The sequence below is a fragment of the Eurosta solidaginis genome, chromosome 4, assembly GCF_040869045.1.
Source record: "Eurosta solidaginis isolate ZX-2024a chromosome 4, ASM4086904v1, whole genome shotgun sequence".
NCBI lineage: Eukaryota > Metazoa > Arthropoda > Insecta > Diptera > Tephritidae > Eurosta > Eurosta solidaginis.
This window is the reverse complement of record NC_090322.1, coordinates 252544070-252562059: the sequence shown is the minus strand read 5'-3', so window position 1 is coordinate 252562059 and position 17990 is coordinate 252544070. Positions and strand designations below refer to the sequence as shown.

At 36.7% G+C, this 17990-nt stretch overlaps 1 protein-coding gene across 7 annotated transcripts in view; it reads right to left on the bottom strand.

Moving 5' to 3' along the window:
- Shmt (serine hydroxymethyl transferase) overlaps window positions 1–17990 on the bottom strand; it is a 61611-nt gene that overhangs the window by 40999 nt on the left and 2622 nt on the right. For 2 of the 7 annotated variants that reach the window (XM_067785706.1, XM_067785711.1), the window contains exon 2: window positions 13185–13471. The exons of 1 other annotated variant lie outside the window; for it this stretch is intronic. In XM_067785706.1, the coding sequence (XP_067641807.1) occupies window positions 13185–13397 (213 nt within the window). In that variant the 5' untranslated portion in view covers window positions 13398–13471. 4 more of the 7 variants (XM_067785708.1, XM_067785709.1, XM_067785710.1 and 1 more) reach the window with 4 other exon arrangements.

The following is a 17990-nucleotide window of genomic DNA, read 5'->3' as shown; positions in this document are numbered from 1 at the left end:
GAAGTATACCAGAGACGGACTGGGACTGGGATTAGGACTAGGACTGGCACTGAGACTGAGACTCGGAGTGGGACTGGGACTGAGACTCGGAATGGGACTGGAACAAAATACATACCACCCTCTGGGACTGGCAATAAGAGATGATGAAGAATGAGAAAAAATTTAGAGAAGAGAAAAGAGAGAAGGAGACTGAGAAAGAGGTAGAATGAGACGAAGATGGAGATTGATGAAGCGAAAAAGACGGGAGGAGGAGTGAATAAAAAGATTAGGCAAAAGTGTAGAGGGGTAGGGCAGAGTTAGACGGAAAAAGCTTCTTAAAATGTATGCAGATAGACCAAATTTAGGGCAGAACAACGTCTGCCGGGTCTGCTAGTATATTATAAAATATTATTTTTATAAATAATTTGACATATATTTACCTTATTTTGGCTATTTTGTTTTGTGAGTCAAATGTGACTCCTGAACGTAGCAAAAACAATTTATTAATTTAAGTTTTCGAATCACAATAACGGTAAATTGATATATAAATGTCAAAAGCGTGTATTAGTGTGTTTTTTTGTTTAATGGAAGTTAGAAGTATATACAAAAATTGAAGAAAATGAGAAAAAGGTATCAGAAAAAAAATTTCAAAATTTTCTTTCATTTTCCTAAAGTTTAGGTTTTTTGGTATACGCTCACATAGAATTCACAAATATATAACGACACGTTCATACCAAGAAATCGTCTTTAAGTTGTATAAAGAAATGAGTCACGTGTGACTCATGAACTTATTTCACTACGCTCTTGTGAGTCACATATGACTCATTGGACAGGGAAGTTGTTATGGAGAACGGTAGAATGAGCGACACTGGCGCCATCTGATATTGAAAAGTAGCCAACTCCCAAATTTTGTTGCAAGCAAATCATATAAAGAAGAATTTGACATTTGCTTTGGCTAAGGGTGTTGGCACACTTTACAAGTGAAATTATTTTTGCCACTTGGTGGTAAATTTCCTAACATTTTTCGCAATTAAAAACTGCAATATAACAATCGAATACGACACAAAATATGTTAGCAAGTATTTTTGTTATATAGGGAGAATGTTTATAACATGAATGGGCAAGGCGTAATAAACTTCAATTGCCAAGTCTGAAGTTCCTTCATTTTACTAACGCAATATCTTGATTTATTGTGGCGATGTTATGGGAATGTATAAGCTTGTGTTAAACGCATCTATATGAAAAATGTCATTGTGCCGCGGCCTTTATAAGCGTAAGATTCTGAGCTTTCAGCAAACACAACTGTTGGTCAGTTGAGTGATAACTTTTTGAACGCACAATTGCATTTTTTTAACTCATCAGCAACTATCATCCGGTGGCAAAATCCTGAGCCAGATAAATAATTTTGCATGTAAATACAACAACAACGATTTGAGCCAGATAAATCCAGATAGAAGTCTGGTTCAATTTGTGAGCCAGATAATTTGTTAATTACTTCTTTTTAGGTTGGCAACGCGGCCTTTAATATACCTACTTTTTCAAAAATAATGTCGCTGCTTACCCTTTCGCTGTACGAGTTAAATGAAAAACAGCGGCGACATCTGCCTATCACATTTCACGTGTGCGAAAATTTCACGACATCTACTTCTCAAGTCTCTCAATGATCCAGAGCATTCCCTGAGAATTGAGCGTGAGCCGGAGCTGTAAAGCTCACTGAAAGACGGCAAACGGTACGTCAAATTACTAAATTCATATGGGAAATTCACAAGAATGTCGTATTCATGTTAAATTTTAAGGTTTGAGTTATTTCCATTATTTCCAATACAAAATTTGATAGAAGTATGCCACATACGGCGAATAGGAGACCTCGCGAAATGTCTAATAGTCATAACTAAATTTTTACTTAACCATATCGATTGGAATCGGTTCTTGATGCCTTAAGCTAAAAAACGTGATAGTTCCATAAAAATAAGAAACCGCTGAAAATTATCAGCAAATTGCACAATTAATAAGTCACTGAGGCAAAGCGTATACGAAAAAAAAAATATACAAAAATTTAATAAATTCACCAACTGAAATATGTATAGGTTATGGATATGGCGAAAAACCAATTGCTTGTTTATGGTATGGTTATGGCTAGGGCGTTATGTATAGCACTATCGACCAGTTATACTAGGTTCAAACACACACCAAATTGGCAATTTATACTATTTGGGCAATTTATTACGCAATTTGTCATATAATAAATTGTAATAATAAATTGCCAATTTAAAAAAAATTGCGTAATAAATTGTTTCAAACTGCAAATGCAACATTGTAAAGTGTGTTTATTGAGTATATTTAAACGTCAGCTACGCACGGCTGAACTATATGGTTGGCTCATCTCATCAGCTGATTTTATGTCTTTCATTTCACTGGAGTAGGGATTGTCAAAAGAAGATGGCAAACTCAAAATGAAACCAAAACATTGAACATAATTTCTTACAACACACAAAAATTTCAAAGTTTTATGTTTTCATTCCATTTCATTCGCCTAATACCAACACGCACATTTTGACAGTCTGAACAAAGGTATGTTCTTGCTGCAGAGATGAGCCAACCAGCTATCAAATTACTATTGTGTAAGCTAAATCGAGTTGTATGAACAGCACTCAATTCAAATCGAAATTTCCTCAATTTATTTTTCTGTTTGAACATAGTATTACATTGATTTCCATAAGGTTGTTCCAGTTGTTTTATATAGATATGTATATGGCAAGTTTGACAGGCTCTTATACTATGTACAAACACACACCAAATTGGCATTTTATACCATTTGAACAATTTATTACGCAATTTATCATATAATAAATTGTAATAATAAATCGCTAATTTAAAAAAATTGGGTAATAAATTGTTTCAAATTGCAAATACAACCCTGTAAAGTGTGTTTATTGAGTAGATTTAAACGTCAGTTACGCATGTCTCAACTATGTGGTTGGCTCATCTCAACAGCTAATTTTATTTTTTTCATTTCACTGGAGTAAGGATTTGCAAACTCAAAATGAAACCAAAACATTGAACACATTTTCTTACAACACAAAAATTTCAAAGTTTACAGTTGTATGAACACCACTCAATTTAAATCGAAATTGCCTCAATTTATTTTTCTGTTTGACCATCGTATTAAATTTTTTTTCACTACATTCGACCAACGTGTTTATTCGGCTGCCTGAAGTGTTAAAATTTTTTTAAGAAATTGTTTTATTTGAAACTTAAGAATAATTATTTCATTTGACAGTTGACTCGAGTCTCGCCTTCTCGCGAGATTCTCGAATCTCGAATTACTCGTTAGACTCGTGAGCTTCTCGACATTCAATTTAATCGAATCATTGGCTGTTTTAAATAGAGCTTACGATTTCTTCTGAAGCACAAGCGAAACTGTCCACAAAACCACAAGTAAAAAAAGTGTAATGTGTAGAATAGTGCCAATGCAGCCACTGAATTGAAAGTCGAGAAGCTCGCGAGATTTACGAGTACTTCGAGACACGAGAATCTCGCGAGAAGTCTAGTTCTCGATTTCTCGGGTCTCGAATATCTGGCCTGTGTTCGAGAAGAACTCTTGAGCTCTAGTTTAAAAATAAATAAATGTAAAGCACGATAACCTCTGAAGAGATCTAAGGCCGAGCTTCTCTTCCAATTTGCGTCGTGCTCCTCTTGATTTTCCCTACAAATTGGCCGGACGGGACCTACATGTTTTATGCCGACTCCGAATGGCATCTGCAAGGCAGATGAGTTTTCACTGAGAGCTTTTCATGGCAGAAATACACCCGGAGCGCTCGCCAAATACTGCCGAGGGGCGACCCCGCTTAGGAAATTTTTTTCTAATTGAAAAACCTTATTTCTAAAAATTTGATGTTGCTTTGCCCGGGGTGTGAACCTCGGGCATACTGTGTGGTAGGCGGAGCACGCTATCATCACACCACGGTGGCTCTAGTTTATGAAACTAATTTTCTACCACTCAACTTACGGATACACGTTTGCAACATATCAACAAAAATTATGTTCGCTGAACGCGCCCATTAACGTCAAATAATTTCTGATTTATGCATGATGGAATTATAAAAGGTGGGGGATGTCAGCAGTTTCTCGCTCTAACGCCGCCATCTTGAACGCCCTTAGAAATAAGAATTGTTGTCGCTTCACAAAACTCCTTTTTTATTCAATGGAAAACGTGTATGTAAAACATTACAAATCGTTTTTTCTAAAAAAATATACAACGGCATCACTTTTTTCTCAAATTCCGTTTTCTGTTGACTTTTCTATTATTCAAACTTATGACAATTCTCATACAATAATTTTGTTAATTGAACAAAATTATTAAAATCTGCACATTTTAGGCGTTAAATGCTGGTAAGATGCATTGTAGTTTAAATAATACAAATGGTAATTGTTTTAAATATGTTTTTACAGCTTCCTTTGTGCGTTTTGTTGGTACCGAGAAATGGACATGTGGACATTTTTATTTTTAAACATGATGCTGAATGAGAACATGTCTGGGCCACCGACAGAGATATTTAGGCTCAATGAATGCAAGAGACCTATTCGTAGAGGCTGAAAAATCTGACGAGACTAAATACACCTTATTTTCTAATTCTGGCATTGAAGTCATCAATTACAACTTATACATATGTATGTATAATGTCATGGGCAGTGCTCATATATGACTTGCAGGCGCTCCTGCGTCCTCTTCACAATGTTCTCCATCGGAAGAAGAGCTCAGTACAATTAAATGTTAAAACTTCATGCCTTTATTAATATAATGAGGCGATGTCTGTCCATGATCGTGAATGAAAATTTGTACATATGTACCTCTCCAATCAACGTGGCAAGTTGTTAAAATAACGGGAATAATGTACTTCAGTGGTCTTCTGCTAATACTTGTCCAAAAATGTCGGGAGCGGTGCCCAAACATACACCTTGATCTTCCTACCAACAACTTGAAGGCGGCAAATAAGAATTTTGCTTCTTTCAAAAGATGTTAACAAAACTGAAAAACGACCTCGGATCGCTCCCGAAACACGGGTTGGATTCGTAATACTTTTGAGTACATCCGTCGACATTGGGGATACAAATTATTATTATTATTAATTATTATTATAATTGCATAAAGGAAATTAAGTTGTTCAGATTTTATGAACTTTTGAAATTTCATCAGATATTCGCTCAGATCCCTAAAGGAAAGGTATTAGGTCTTCGGCACAGCCTAAGGCAGTCCCGTCCTTAATTGTTTTTATCGTAAAATTTCACTACAATCATGTAACCTACTTTCTATATTTTGAAAGAGTATGAAATTAAATACTATATTACCTTCCTACTATTTTACCCTTCTTTTATGCCCCCTAAAACCTAGAGCTAAGGGCGGTCAATATGACAGCTGTCAAATCTTCTCCCACCTTCTATCATTACATTACGCCATTGGCTCCCAACCCCTGCCTACAGTTGATATGAGCGTCGAATTGTAATGGTGGGTGGCCAACGAGGAATCATATCACAGCGGAAACTTCTCAGGTTTACGCGATAAAGACTCAAATTCAGAACTTCAACTTATATCCAAAGTAATTTATACAACTACTATTGTATGTTGTTAAATTTTTCCACCACTTCGCTGGAAGGATCAGGTGGAAAACGAACTAAACTCCCTTGATGTGACCAATTGGCGCCAGTTGGCAGAGCCAAGAAGCGGCTGGCGCACCTGTTGGACGGCCATAACCATTTAAACGGTTAAGCATCAATTAAGTAAGTTATACTACAGGAGTGGTAGGCTGCTAATACCCGTTCAAAACTATCAGGCGCGTGTTCAACAGACACGTTTTTGGCTCGATATTTAAATACGAACAATGGCCCTCAACCGCTCCAAGACCAGGAGTACGATCCGTAGTCTTTTGTCGCAGGACACCTTTCAGCATAAAATTTAATTATTATTTTTTTTTTTGCAAACTTCTTTTGACATTAGTAAGGTCTTTACTTTGAGGTTACTGATATCAAAGCACGTCTTTTGAAATCTTTTCCGGCATTTTTGGCAGTGTATTAGCAGTCGACCTCTGTCCTAGAGTATTACCAGTAACATCGATAAGCTGCATACGTTTCAAAAATGAATAAAGCAAACTTAATTTCATAGTTTTTAGGGGGACTCATGATAGCATATAAACTTATAAGGTGTAAAATTATATCCATTTACACACGCGGTTATATGAACGCACCTAGTAATACTCTTGATAAACTTGATTGTTTTTCAGCTGTATTATTGCCAAAAAAATTTTTTTGATTGTTATACAAATTAAAAAATGCTAAGATTAAGTGAAAAATCAAAACTAAAACGCCTTTACTTGCTGATGTTGGAGATTTCTGATTAAAATGCCGGCTATAATGTCTGCAAGGTTGCATTCCTTTGAGTTTACCGCGTTTACACAATGAAATGTGCTCGTAAATTTAAACAAATTGTGTAAATGATTTTTCATACAAAATTTGACAGCTCGTTTACGCACTAGATAAATTTATACGTTTACACACTTTATAAGGCATTTATACGGTTACATGAGTCCCCCTTTTATCAAAAAGTTGCACTAAAATCAAGTTACATCTATATTCTATCATTATTTAAAAAGTATTAATTTAAGTACTATTTCAAAAGGGGCCCTCTTTTATGCCCCCATTCTCTTGTACTTCCAAAATACAACCTGGAGGTCACTGGAGCTAAGGGCGTTCGATATGATAGCTGTCAAATCTTCCGCCACCTTCTATCATTACATTATGTGATTTATGATTAATAATATAAGTAAAATTGATTTAATCACAAGTGGGCGGTGCCACAAGAGTCTCAATATCAGCCCACACGTAAAATTTCAACATTCTAGGTGTATTATTTACTAAATAATCAGGTTTTTTGTGTTTTCCAAAATGTTATATATATAAAAAGTGGGCGTGATTATCATCCGATTTCGCTCATTTTCAATACCAATCTATCCTGGGTCCATATAAGCTCGTGTACCAAATTTGGTGAAGATATCTCAATATTTACTCAAGTTTACGTGTTAACGGACGGCCGGACGGACGGACATGTACAAAGCGTTGTATGGAAAATTATCAAGGCGAATCCATACCAGGTGGTGGCAAAGCGAATTCAACCAATTCGCCGTGCAGAAGAATGTCAAGTCAAAAGAAAATTTACATTGATTCCGATTAACTGACATGTTGTAGTACAAGGCGTTGTATGGAAAATAATCAAGAAGAAGCAATCAGCTGTTGGGATAACAACACCTGGCATTGTGGATAAAACAAGTGTGATATCTTATCCGTCAACTGCCTACAGGATGTTCAATAAGGCTCTTAAGCGTTTTTACAGAGTGTTCAATATGGCGGCGCATAGGGCCGGCTATCTTCAGCGGGTGATAGAAAGAGATACAGAATGAGATAGCGATAAAAAATAAATAAATGTAAGGCGCGATAACCTCCGAAGAGATCTAAGGCCGAGCTTCTCTTCCAATTTGCGTCGTGCTCCTCTTGATTTTTCCCTACAAATTGGCCGGACGGGACCTACATGTTTTATGCCGACTCCGAACGGCATCTGCAAAGCAGATGAGTTTTCACTGAGAGCTTTTCATGGCAGAAATACAATTGGAGCGCTTGCCAGACACTGCCGAGGGGCGACCCCGCTTAGAAAAATTTCTTCTAATTGAAAAATCTTATTTCTAAAATTTTGATGTTGCTTTGCCCGGGAGTTGAACGCAGGGCATACGGTGTGATAGGCGGAGCACGCTACCATCACACCACGGTGGTCGCAGATAGCGATATTCAATTAAAATCAGGTGATCCATTATATTTGTAATTTTGACGTCTATGCAGAAGTTGTGGGGACAGACATAGCACACAGCATCTGGCAACACCATTCTATGTGGCAGTTCTTCTTCGTTTCTGCTTCCTCTTGTCATTCAAAAGTAAATTGGCTAAGTGGTTAACAACCACAAAGTTATCACACTTGTCTTATCCATAATGAGACCTGGTACTGAATTCGCCTTGAAAATTATCAAGAAGCAATCAGCTGTTGGGATAACAACACCTGGTACTGAATTCGTCTTGCAATAAAACGAGCGACATATGCAGTAGAGGTTTACGCCGATCACTTTATCGGCGGCGGCGGCGTATATATTATATACCGCCGGCGGCGGCGGGGCAGAATATGGAAACATACTGCAGACGTCAATGGTATGTTTGACGATCTGGAACAATATCATAAAGTTGCGGATGAGTATCTTAGAGGCTTGTTATACGAAAATTTAAAAAAATATTTGTAAAGGTTTTGTTTATATGTATTTAAGGAAATCGACGTTTCGGCCATTTCGGAAAGATTCGGGATTCTGCCTCAAAATCTCGCGGATCGTCGTCGGCACGATTTCTTTAAATCATTTAAGGCTCCATGATGATCACGCACAAAGGCGACTTACGGTTGCTATCAATTATGTACTAATAGCATGACTCTACTGGCACAGTTTTAACGATTAGCATCAATGCTGGCCTAATGTTGATCGCGCCAAATAGCGTCTTCAGTTTTTTCGGCTGTTTCTAAGAGTTACAATTCCCGCCGTGCGAACAGTAGCAATCCCGACCACCGGTCACTACCACGACTCCTGGCTCTTAAACCATATGACAGCACAGACGCTATAAGACTGTGACTTCAAACTGATATCTTCGTCGACGTCACTTTCCTAGAAGGTCTAGGTGTAGCTCCGAGGTCTTTTTGACGGATGTTTTTGTCGCGCTATGCTGCTGATCTACACCAAAGAAATACCTTGAAACGTTAGGGAGTAACTATGCGGTCAAGGATGCCGCCCTCGAAATCATAAGCAGTCTAAGTGGATATCATTGCGTAACTTATGGGTGAACATCGTATAATCCTTGGCGTATCTAAATAATTTAAACTTTACAAGGACCTTGGATAAAAGTTGTAAAATGTAGACCGAAATTTGCAGACGTTTGTGTTCGAAACATTGAATTCAATAGTCTTCGTCCTTACGATATATGTAAGAGCTCGTTGTGGATTACCGCCTTCAGCTTTCAGACTAGTTCGACTATCCCCTACGTTAGGGTAGTAGAACAACCGGTCATTTGTTCGACTGTCTTGGGAAACTTTTTTCTTCACCACTTTGAGTTTTCTTTCGAAGGATAAACCCTAACCTGGTTAAAATATGTGCCTACTGTGCCCATTTGTAACAGGAGCCGTAACATCTAGGTGACATTTAAACACGGTTGATAGGCTATATCCAATGTGATTCACTCCAAGGTACTAGTTGGGGATAGGGCCACCAACTTTAGAAAATGTCAGACCGGGAGACTTGGGTGTCGAATGATGAAGTGTGAAAATCAAAATTAAGATTTGAAACGCTATTTTATAGTTAAGCAAATAAAGTGGCAGCCACCGTGGTGTGATGGTAGCGTGCTCCGCCTACCACACCGGATGCCCTGTACTCACACCCCGGGCAAAGCAAAATCAAAATTTTAGAAATAAAGTTTTTCAATTAGAGGAAAATATTTCTAAGCGGAATCGCCCCTCGGCAGTGTTTGGCAAGCGCTCCGGGTGTATTTCTGCCATGAAAAGCTCTCAGTGAAAATCCATCTGCCTTGCAGATACCGTTCTGAGTCGGCATAAAACATGTAGGTCCCGTCCGGCTAATTTGTAGGGAAAATCAAGAGGAGCACGACGCAAATTGGAAGAGTAGCTCGGCCTTAGACCTCTTCGGAGGTTATCGCGCCTTACATTTATTTATTTAATTTAAAGAAAGTGATTTTTCCAACCCTTCTCATAGATGTTGAAGATATGTATATGCAACTTAAGTATGAGCTGAAAATCATTTCAAAGGAGAATTTAAACCACTGGAGCAAAGCCGGCCAAAAGTTGCACATTGTGCAATTTGAGTTTTCACACCGACACTAACGATGTGTGATCACGATCGTTTGCTTTTGCTTGTCACTCAATAAAATCAACAGTGAATGCAAAAGGAAAAGTACATGCTACTTTTTGGGCACATAATAAAAACAATATGCTGCAATGTTAAAGTGACTTCTAATACGTTTTAGTTAGTATTATTAAGTTCCTTTGAACATACAATTTTTTAAAACTTAATAATGTGAAAATATTTTTACTTTTACATTGTTTTATAGTTCTTTGTACGAGCCAAATAAATATACGAGGAAATAAATATTGACAAATTAATATAAGAAACTTTTTATACGTTCTACTTAGTTTTATTAATTTTTTTTTTTATTGTTTTGAAAATATATATTTTTATCTTTACATTTACTTTGTTTTATAGTTCTTTCTTAATGAAAAAGTGAATTTTTTAAAATAAATTTTGCATTGAAGAAAAACCATACCTTCTTTTATAAAAACGTTTTATCTGGCTAGCTCGACCTCCGCGTTCTTAGTTATACGGATATAAGCAAATATAGTCAGGATTAGTCCTTTTTAATTTCAAACTTCAAACTTCACAGTCCACATTTTCTTTTAGCACACTATGGGGAGTTGTCACTCAATTTTTACACACACTTATGCAATTGTTTTAGTATTTACAAAGTTGATCGGAAGAGTAAAGATGTTGCATGCGCGAACTTCAGTGGAAAGCAGCGGAGCTTCACAAAATTCTAGTAGGTCACTTCCACCACACCACAAACTTTAACACAAGTTTTAACATAATTAACATGCCAACCAAAAGTCATTTTCTGTCAAAAATGTCTCATGCACATACAACTTGTATTAGAGCAACCCAAATTGAATTTACTGCGTGAAAACCTAACTCGATTTCCAATTTTTGTTCTACGTGACATTTAGATTTGACGTTTGCACACATGCTTTACATTGTCGCAACGCATGCTTATTTGGGTTAGGGCAAAAAACGCTGGTTGTTTGCGTGCGCTAAAAAAACGCAGTGCGGTTTTATTAGGTTGGCATGTTAAGCACACAAAATAAACGTATTGTAGTTTTAGAGTGTAAAAATGTAAATTCTAAACACATTAGCTGCATAAAAAGTGTACAAATAATTGTTAAATAACAAATACAGACAGTGGTAGTTTAGCAAATTCTGCTGTGGTAAGTGGTGAATGTGACCTACTAGAATTTTGTGAAGCTTGCTTCACACTATTTTTCGTCCCTGCAACATCTTTACTCTTCGATCAATATTTGGTATTTGTGTGGCCAGCTCTGCCTCAGATGCAACTGAAATATGTGTCTATGTTTCACCTCTACACAACCTCAATGTATTACCTCTACAAATGGTGTGTACACTATTCACCGCAACCGGTTCAGCTATAGGTTATACACTATAGCCAACAGAGGTGTGTGTCTCCGCTTTTCGATACTACATGTTCTGTAGCTAGTAATTTCACTGCCGCTAGTGGGTCGCTTAAACATTATCTAAGTGAGGACAAGCGTTTTTTTAGCCGTAAACTTAGACGTATATACATGTAAAAAAAACACGGCTAATAAAAGGCAAATGTCATTTATTACAATTCATTAAAGAAAGTAAGTCCAACCAAAAATTCAGTTCACCATATACATATATTAGTGTTTGAAAAAAATTTGAAAAATATTGCAGCTCATTTATGCACATATATGACCATATATCGTCTGCAGCCGAGGCACTGGGCCTCGTTGCAGTTTTTAACGCTATGTTCTTTGTCATCGGGTCTACGGGTTTTGTCTTCAGGGCTTCCGTAATGATGGCCTGCACCCGCCTTCTAATTGTATGTGTTGTCCACCAAACAATTATTTCAAAGCTTAGGACTGGATTTACAATCGCTGTAAATACGCTATGAGAGAGAGAGAGAGGGCGATAGAATCCACGTACACCTAAGCATTATTTTACATGCATAAATAGTCGTTGTTGTTGCTGTTGTATCAACGAAAAAGCTGCCAAGACGTCCAGCGGGTTAGGGGGCTTAGAATATATCCGCGGCAGGTATGCTTGTCGTAAGAGGTACGACAAGCTGATTCAAATGTTTTTGTAGCGCAACCCTTTTAAAGGGGTTGCAAGCGCAATTTATAGCTTTTCCAACCCAATTGTCAACCTTACCTACCAGTGGCGAATCCTGTTTCTTTACCAGCCGAGGCTCTGGCGACATCAAGTTCTTCATGGATCTAGGGGGTGGGAGAGCGGGATGGCTTAGATGGTTCCATGTGGTCCTAGTGAGCTGAACGTAGCAAATCTCTATCCGCCAAAGAACCATCAACATCGATACCACTCCATAAAACCTTCGGGGAGTATCCTTAGGATACAATAACAAAGCCTTCACTCTCTCCTCCGTGTCGAACTTCCACGATAACTTACTGTCTACAATGTGTTCTAGATTTGGGACCTTGTAGCTTTTAGTAAACCAGACCATGTCCGCCATCTTCGTGTGGAGGTCAACCTACCATTCGATGTGTATACCGAAGCGCCCGCTCAATCAAAGAAATAATTGTTGGAAAGCACTTTCCACGTTTGATACCTCTCCTGACATTTTTGGACGTGTATTATCAGTCGACACCTGTTGTAAGTTTTATCCATGATTGTGTATGAAAAGACCAATTATGGCAACACTGACCACTATATGTATATATAATAGGCCAGGCCGATTTGTGGGGAGCCAAAAAAATCGCCCATTGCTCTTTGAAAATCATATTCTATGGATCAAAATAAGAAACTTTGCCGAAGGAACCATACCTCTAAAACGAATTCTGATGTCCCCCCCTTTGGGTCGAACTTTTGGGTAGGGCAATGAGCGTTTTTAAAATCGACCCGCCCTAATATATAACCTTCCCTCTACGGGAGCTACAACACCTTCGTTGGACCTTAACATAAACACAGACGCCTAAAAATATATCCTTCTACATATGTACATACAAATTTATCACCGCAAACTTAGGTATTTTTTTTTTTATATGCCAATTCATTATTGTCAATTACTGTCACTTATCTTTTTTATAACAACAACAAAAATCCAAAAAATTTAATTTCTAATCATGCAATCAATTGTACATACATTTTATTCTGCTAATCTGTGAATAAAAACAAATACCGCGTGGAGCATAACTTTTAAATATTACGAAAACACGAACTATTCCGAATAAAAAGTTTACATTTTTCAAAATTCAAATAATTTGCATTTAGTTAGGAAATAATTTTAGTACTCACTTTTGAATAATTAGCTACAAAATGATTAAATCCGGATTTAATTTCACTTAATTTACGCCTATGCACAAAATGCGATCGTAGATAAACCGCAGCTGTAACAACTGAAGCTTGATTAATGCAGCGCTGTGCGATCACTTTATCAACGGCGTTAAATAATTGAGTTCCCAAACAAAATGTACAGATGGCACGTGGGGTGATGGTATGTACTTGCATTTTCGCCTAAAATTCCATTCAACTATGCAGTTTCACAAGCGTTGTGTATTTTGGCGTTGTACGTTCACCGCATACTGACAAAGAAAAAAAAGTAGATGATAGAATGAAGTATCAAATCGCTTAACGGGGGCTCCTCACTGATAACCTATGACATAAACTGATATTACCTACATACTTTTGGCAAACACTGATAAAGCCTGAAAACATAGATAATAGTAGTAATATTTTGTAATGTGTTTGGCCCAAAAACCAATAGGCTGTCATAAAAGTTCCCTTCTAATTTTGACTATTTCCTAAGACCACGTTTATACATGCACTTATCTACAATAAATCCGCGATAAATATCCAAGCAATCACATTTGTTCCTCCCTAGAAACTAGATTATTTGCTGTCAAATGTTCACGGTTCTCTTTTATTTCGTGCTTCCATTTCGATACGACACCGTAAGGCCTGGTTTTTCAGTAGTTGGTTAAGCTAAGCTTAAACTAAGTTCATTTAAACTCCAGTCAAACTACTGAACAGTTTTTCAGTCCCAGTTTAAGGCCGCGTTTGGGGATAAGCTTTTTGTACGGCAACACTTTTTTTTTATTATCTAGAAAATTTGTAGATACGGCAACAGTTGGATTTTGTTTACCCAACAAACATGGAAAAAAATTTCTCCAGCCTTGGAGAAATATACGTATATCTAGTTCCAGAGCTGATATCCAACATCATGCTGTAATTATTATTAGACCAGATAGTTATGAAGTTATTATCTAACTTCATTCTCCAATCACTATCCAACCTTTGAGAAATTTTGTAAAATGTATAGTTCTAGAGTTAACCTGCAACGTCATTCTCAAATTATTTTCCGACCTTTGAGAGATTTTGTGAATTCTTCCCCGAGGTGGTACCACCACAGACCACAGCTCTTTGTTGTTTCTTTCTTTTCAGTTTCTCTTAGAAAACATAATAATTGAAATTCAATTATTATAAGCCGGTGTTAAACTCATGAATTCTTAAATATAAGTATAAACTGAACACACCATTAAACAAACATACATAAATATGTAAAACTGAGGCCGAGTTTACAAATCTTCTCATTCGCAAAGAAGAAGAACTTTACAAAAACAAATCTACATGGCACACAAATTAATATAGAGACCAAATGTCTCAATTGTGTTGTTAGTGTAGAAATGAGAAAAACTGAATTAAGCATGAAAACAAATACCAGCAGGAAAGCCTAGTGGTTAAAGGCAACTGCAGTTTCACCATATGATTCACGGTTCGAATCCCGGTGAAACCTTTGATAACATTACAAAATTGCCTGATGATGATTACGTTGGCGGTTTTCGAAATGGTTCCATCGCAATATGCGAGTAAATGTTTCTTTCTTTTCAGTTTCTCCTAGAAAACATAATAATTGAAATTCAATTATTAAAAGGTGGTGTTAAGCTCATGAATTCTTAAATATAAATGTGAGTAATAAACACCTGGTTGGAAGAACTAAAAACGCACTATTAATTAAAAGTAAGTTGAAAATATTTTATTTTCGTGAAAATACTGTAGCATTGTAATTTTACAAATCAGTCCAGTGAGAGAATCACATATAAAAACCAAGTTGGGAACTATTTTTTTTTTAACTTAGGTACCTAATACCCTGAAAAAATTGTTGCATTACGTGTTCCATTTTCTTCATGTTGGAGTACTCTAACAATACTCCTTTGCAATACGTTTGCGGACCACCATCAGCCGATCATTGCTCGTTTTTTAACGACCGTGATCACGACACGATAAAGCTCGAACAGAGTTGCCAAAAGTAAAATATTGCATACAAATAACTGATAATAAAATTTTACTATGGCGACTCTGATAAAATGCAACCGCGCACTGGTTTTATGTATACATACTATAGTATAGAGAAATATTAGTTTCTTTATTCACGAAATGCTAAATAACATAAGAATATTCGTAGTATAAAATATAAAAGTTGTATTGCCCCTCTTCATTTACTTTCATTTTAAATTAAATTCACTCCGATAATTCTTTCGGACACAATTCCTCTTTAGTACTTTAGCATATGATCCTCTGTGGGTGCTCCATGGAGTACTACAGTGAAAGTACTTTGGAAAGTACTCTCACGTATGTACTCTATGGAATACTCACAAACTAAGCGAGAGTGGGATCACCTACTCCTCTCCTAGGACATTGCAATGTTAACTGGAGCACATTTGTATGAATACAGATTAGTTTTGGAACACTCCTATACTCCTAAAGGAGTATTCCTTACACTATTTATGGAGTACTCGCGTTTTTTGAAGGGTAGTGATACTTTTTTAACTAAGGATTTATTGTAGAATAGTGCATGTGTAAACGTTGTCTAAAGATAGCTTAAGTCTAGGAAAAAATCCCAATCTTTAAAAATTCTTCATAACTATCGAGAACCGATGAGAAAAATTTGTATGGGAAATCTAATTATTTAATTACCAATTTATGATAACTACGAACTTGAAGATAATCTCGTTATTTGTAAACTAGGTCTAAGACCAAGTTTACACATGACCTAATGTAGATAAAGCTACAAGCGTTCACATATATCCCATCCCTAAGAAAAAGATTATTCGCTGTCAAATTTTCACGATTCTCTTATTTCGTACTTCCACATAGAGATTACATCCTAGAGGTAGTTCTGAAAAAATATCGGCATCTATAAGATACTTTCTTAATTAAAATCTAATAATTTAATTACCGATCAAATACGAAAATTAAGATAATCTCGTTACATATAAACTTGGTCTTAGACCACGTTTTAAACATGCACTAATCTACAATAAATATAAAAATACAAGAACCACGACAAAATATGCAATTGTTTTTTGCACATGTGTAGCTCCTGACCAAAGTAAAAGTTTTTTATATTAGCCTTATTAGGTTCAAAACTGGTCTTTTTTGCTTCTCTCGACATTTTTGGATGTATAGCGAACCGAACTGCCGAACCCGGTTCGTAAGTATTAATATACCAGTTCTTTTAATTGCAGAACCCCATAGAATTTCATAAAGAAAACATATCGCATTTGTAGAATGGTCTATGCAACTAATAATACTAGTTATTCGTTTGATAATTTCTTTTGAATTTTAAACTAAAATTTGATAAAAGCCTAGTTGAGGGTTCGACTGCTAATACGCTACTAAAATATCGAGAGAGGTGTCAAAAGTCGTGTATTGACCTCGACAACAATAATCTGTAGGCATAAAAGAAAAATTTTTTCTCTGTCCGGAGATATTTGCAGATAAAGCTGGCGATTTTCATGTGGTTGTTGTGCACCGAAAAAAATTTGTGTACAAAGGGATTTTGCACGCATTTAATTTTGATCCCACCCCATTGGTGTACCGGTCAGGGTAATTTTTTATAAGCGCGGCCGAAGGCCGCTGACGCGAAAGGTGTTCTGCGCCAAAAAATTAAGGGTCTCAGCCCCGCATTCGGAGGGACCCGCGGGTCATTTTTCGGTTTTTCGTTAATATCTTTTGAACGAGTTAAAATTTTTATTTTCCGCCTTCGGATTATTAATACTGATGTCAAGACCCGTTTGACACCCCTCTCGATATTTTTTATTTTTCAATTTGGGGAATGTTTAGGATAAGGTGCCACGATTTTCCAACTTTTCTTTTTTTCAAGGGGTGGCGAGGTCCTAAAAATCACAAAATTATCATCCGCAACTCTAGGAAACTCTTAGTTTATGAAATATAAGCCTTTTAATTTCCAAATTTAGTAAAATTTCAACTTAAGTCCTGCACTTAAAATTCGGGTCGCATTTATGTCGACGTGCCAGCACCTTATAATGTTCTACGAAGATAAAAAGATATTGTTGCGGAGCTGGCAACACTATTCACCACCGTCATTTGTTTTCGTTTGTTTAATTGCAACAACGAAAAAAGCGACAATAGTACCGACGGGTTTTCCGCGAAGAATCTTGACGAAGAAATTTCCAATGGGACTCTTTAACTAATCTTCCACCTTATACTAATCGATTGAAGCTTATCAATCTTCCAACTCTTGCTAGTCGAAGGGAAATGCTTGGTGTAATATTTATGACAAAACTTTTAAATGGATCAATTTCGAGCCCATTCCTTCTGAATGAAGTGAACTTTTGCGTTCCCTCTCGGACATCGAGACACTTCAAACCTCTTCTGCTGAAACAATGTAGAACGAATTTCGAACAAAATGAACCTTTTCGGCGTTTATGCCAAGATTATAACTCTCACTCAAACACATTTGATAGCTCGGACTCCCTTTTTTCTATAAAAAAGATTGTTCTCACCTCTCTAAATTACGGTGTCATACGTTTGCTTCTGTTCTCTTTAAGTATTACGCTTGGCTGATGAAATTTCTTCTGTAGCTGAGCAGTCTCAGGTCATGACGCTTGACAAACCGCTGCCCATCAAAGACTCGGCAAAATAAAAAAAATAAAAAAAGTTATTATATATATATATAAATCGATCGCGTGAACAGGATTAGCCTGGTTTCATTGGGCCACTTGAGGGCAGCGCGCTGCCACAACGTCCATTAAAAAAAAAAAAAAAAAAAATGCGCGTCTTTTGATACCGCTATCGACA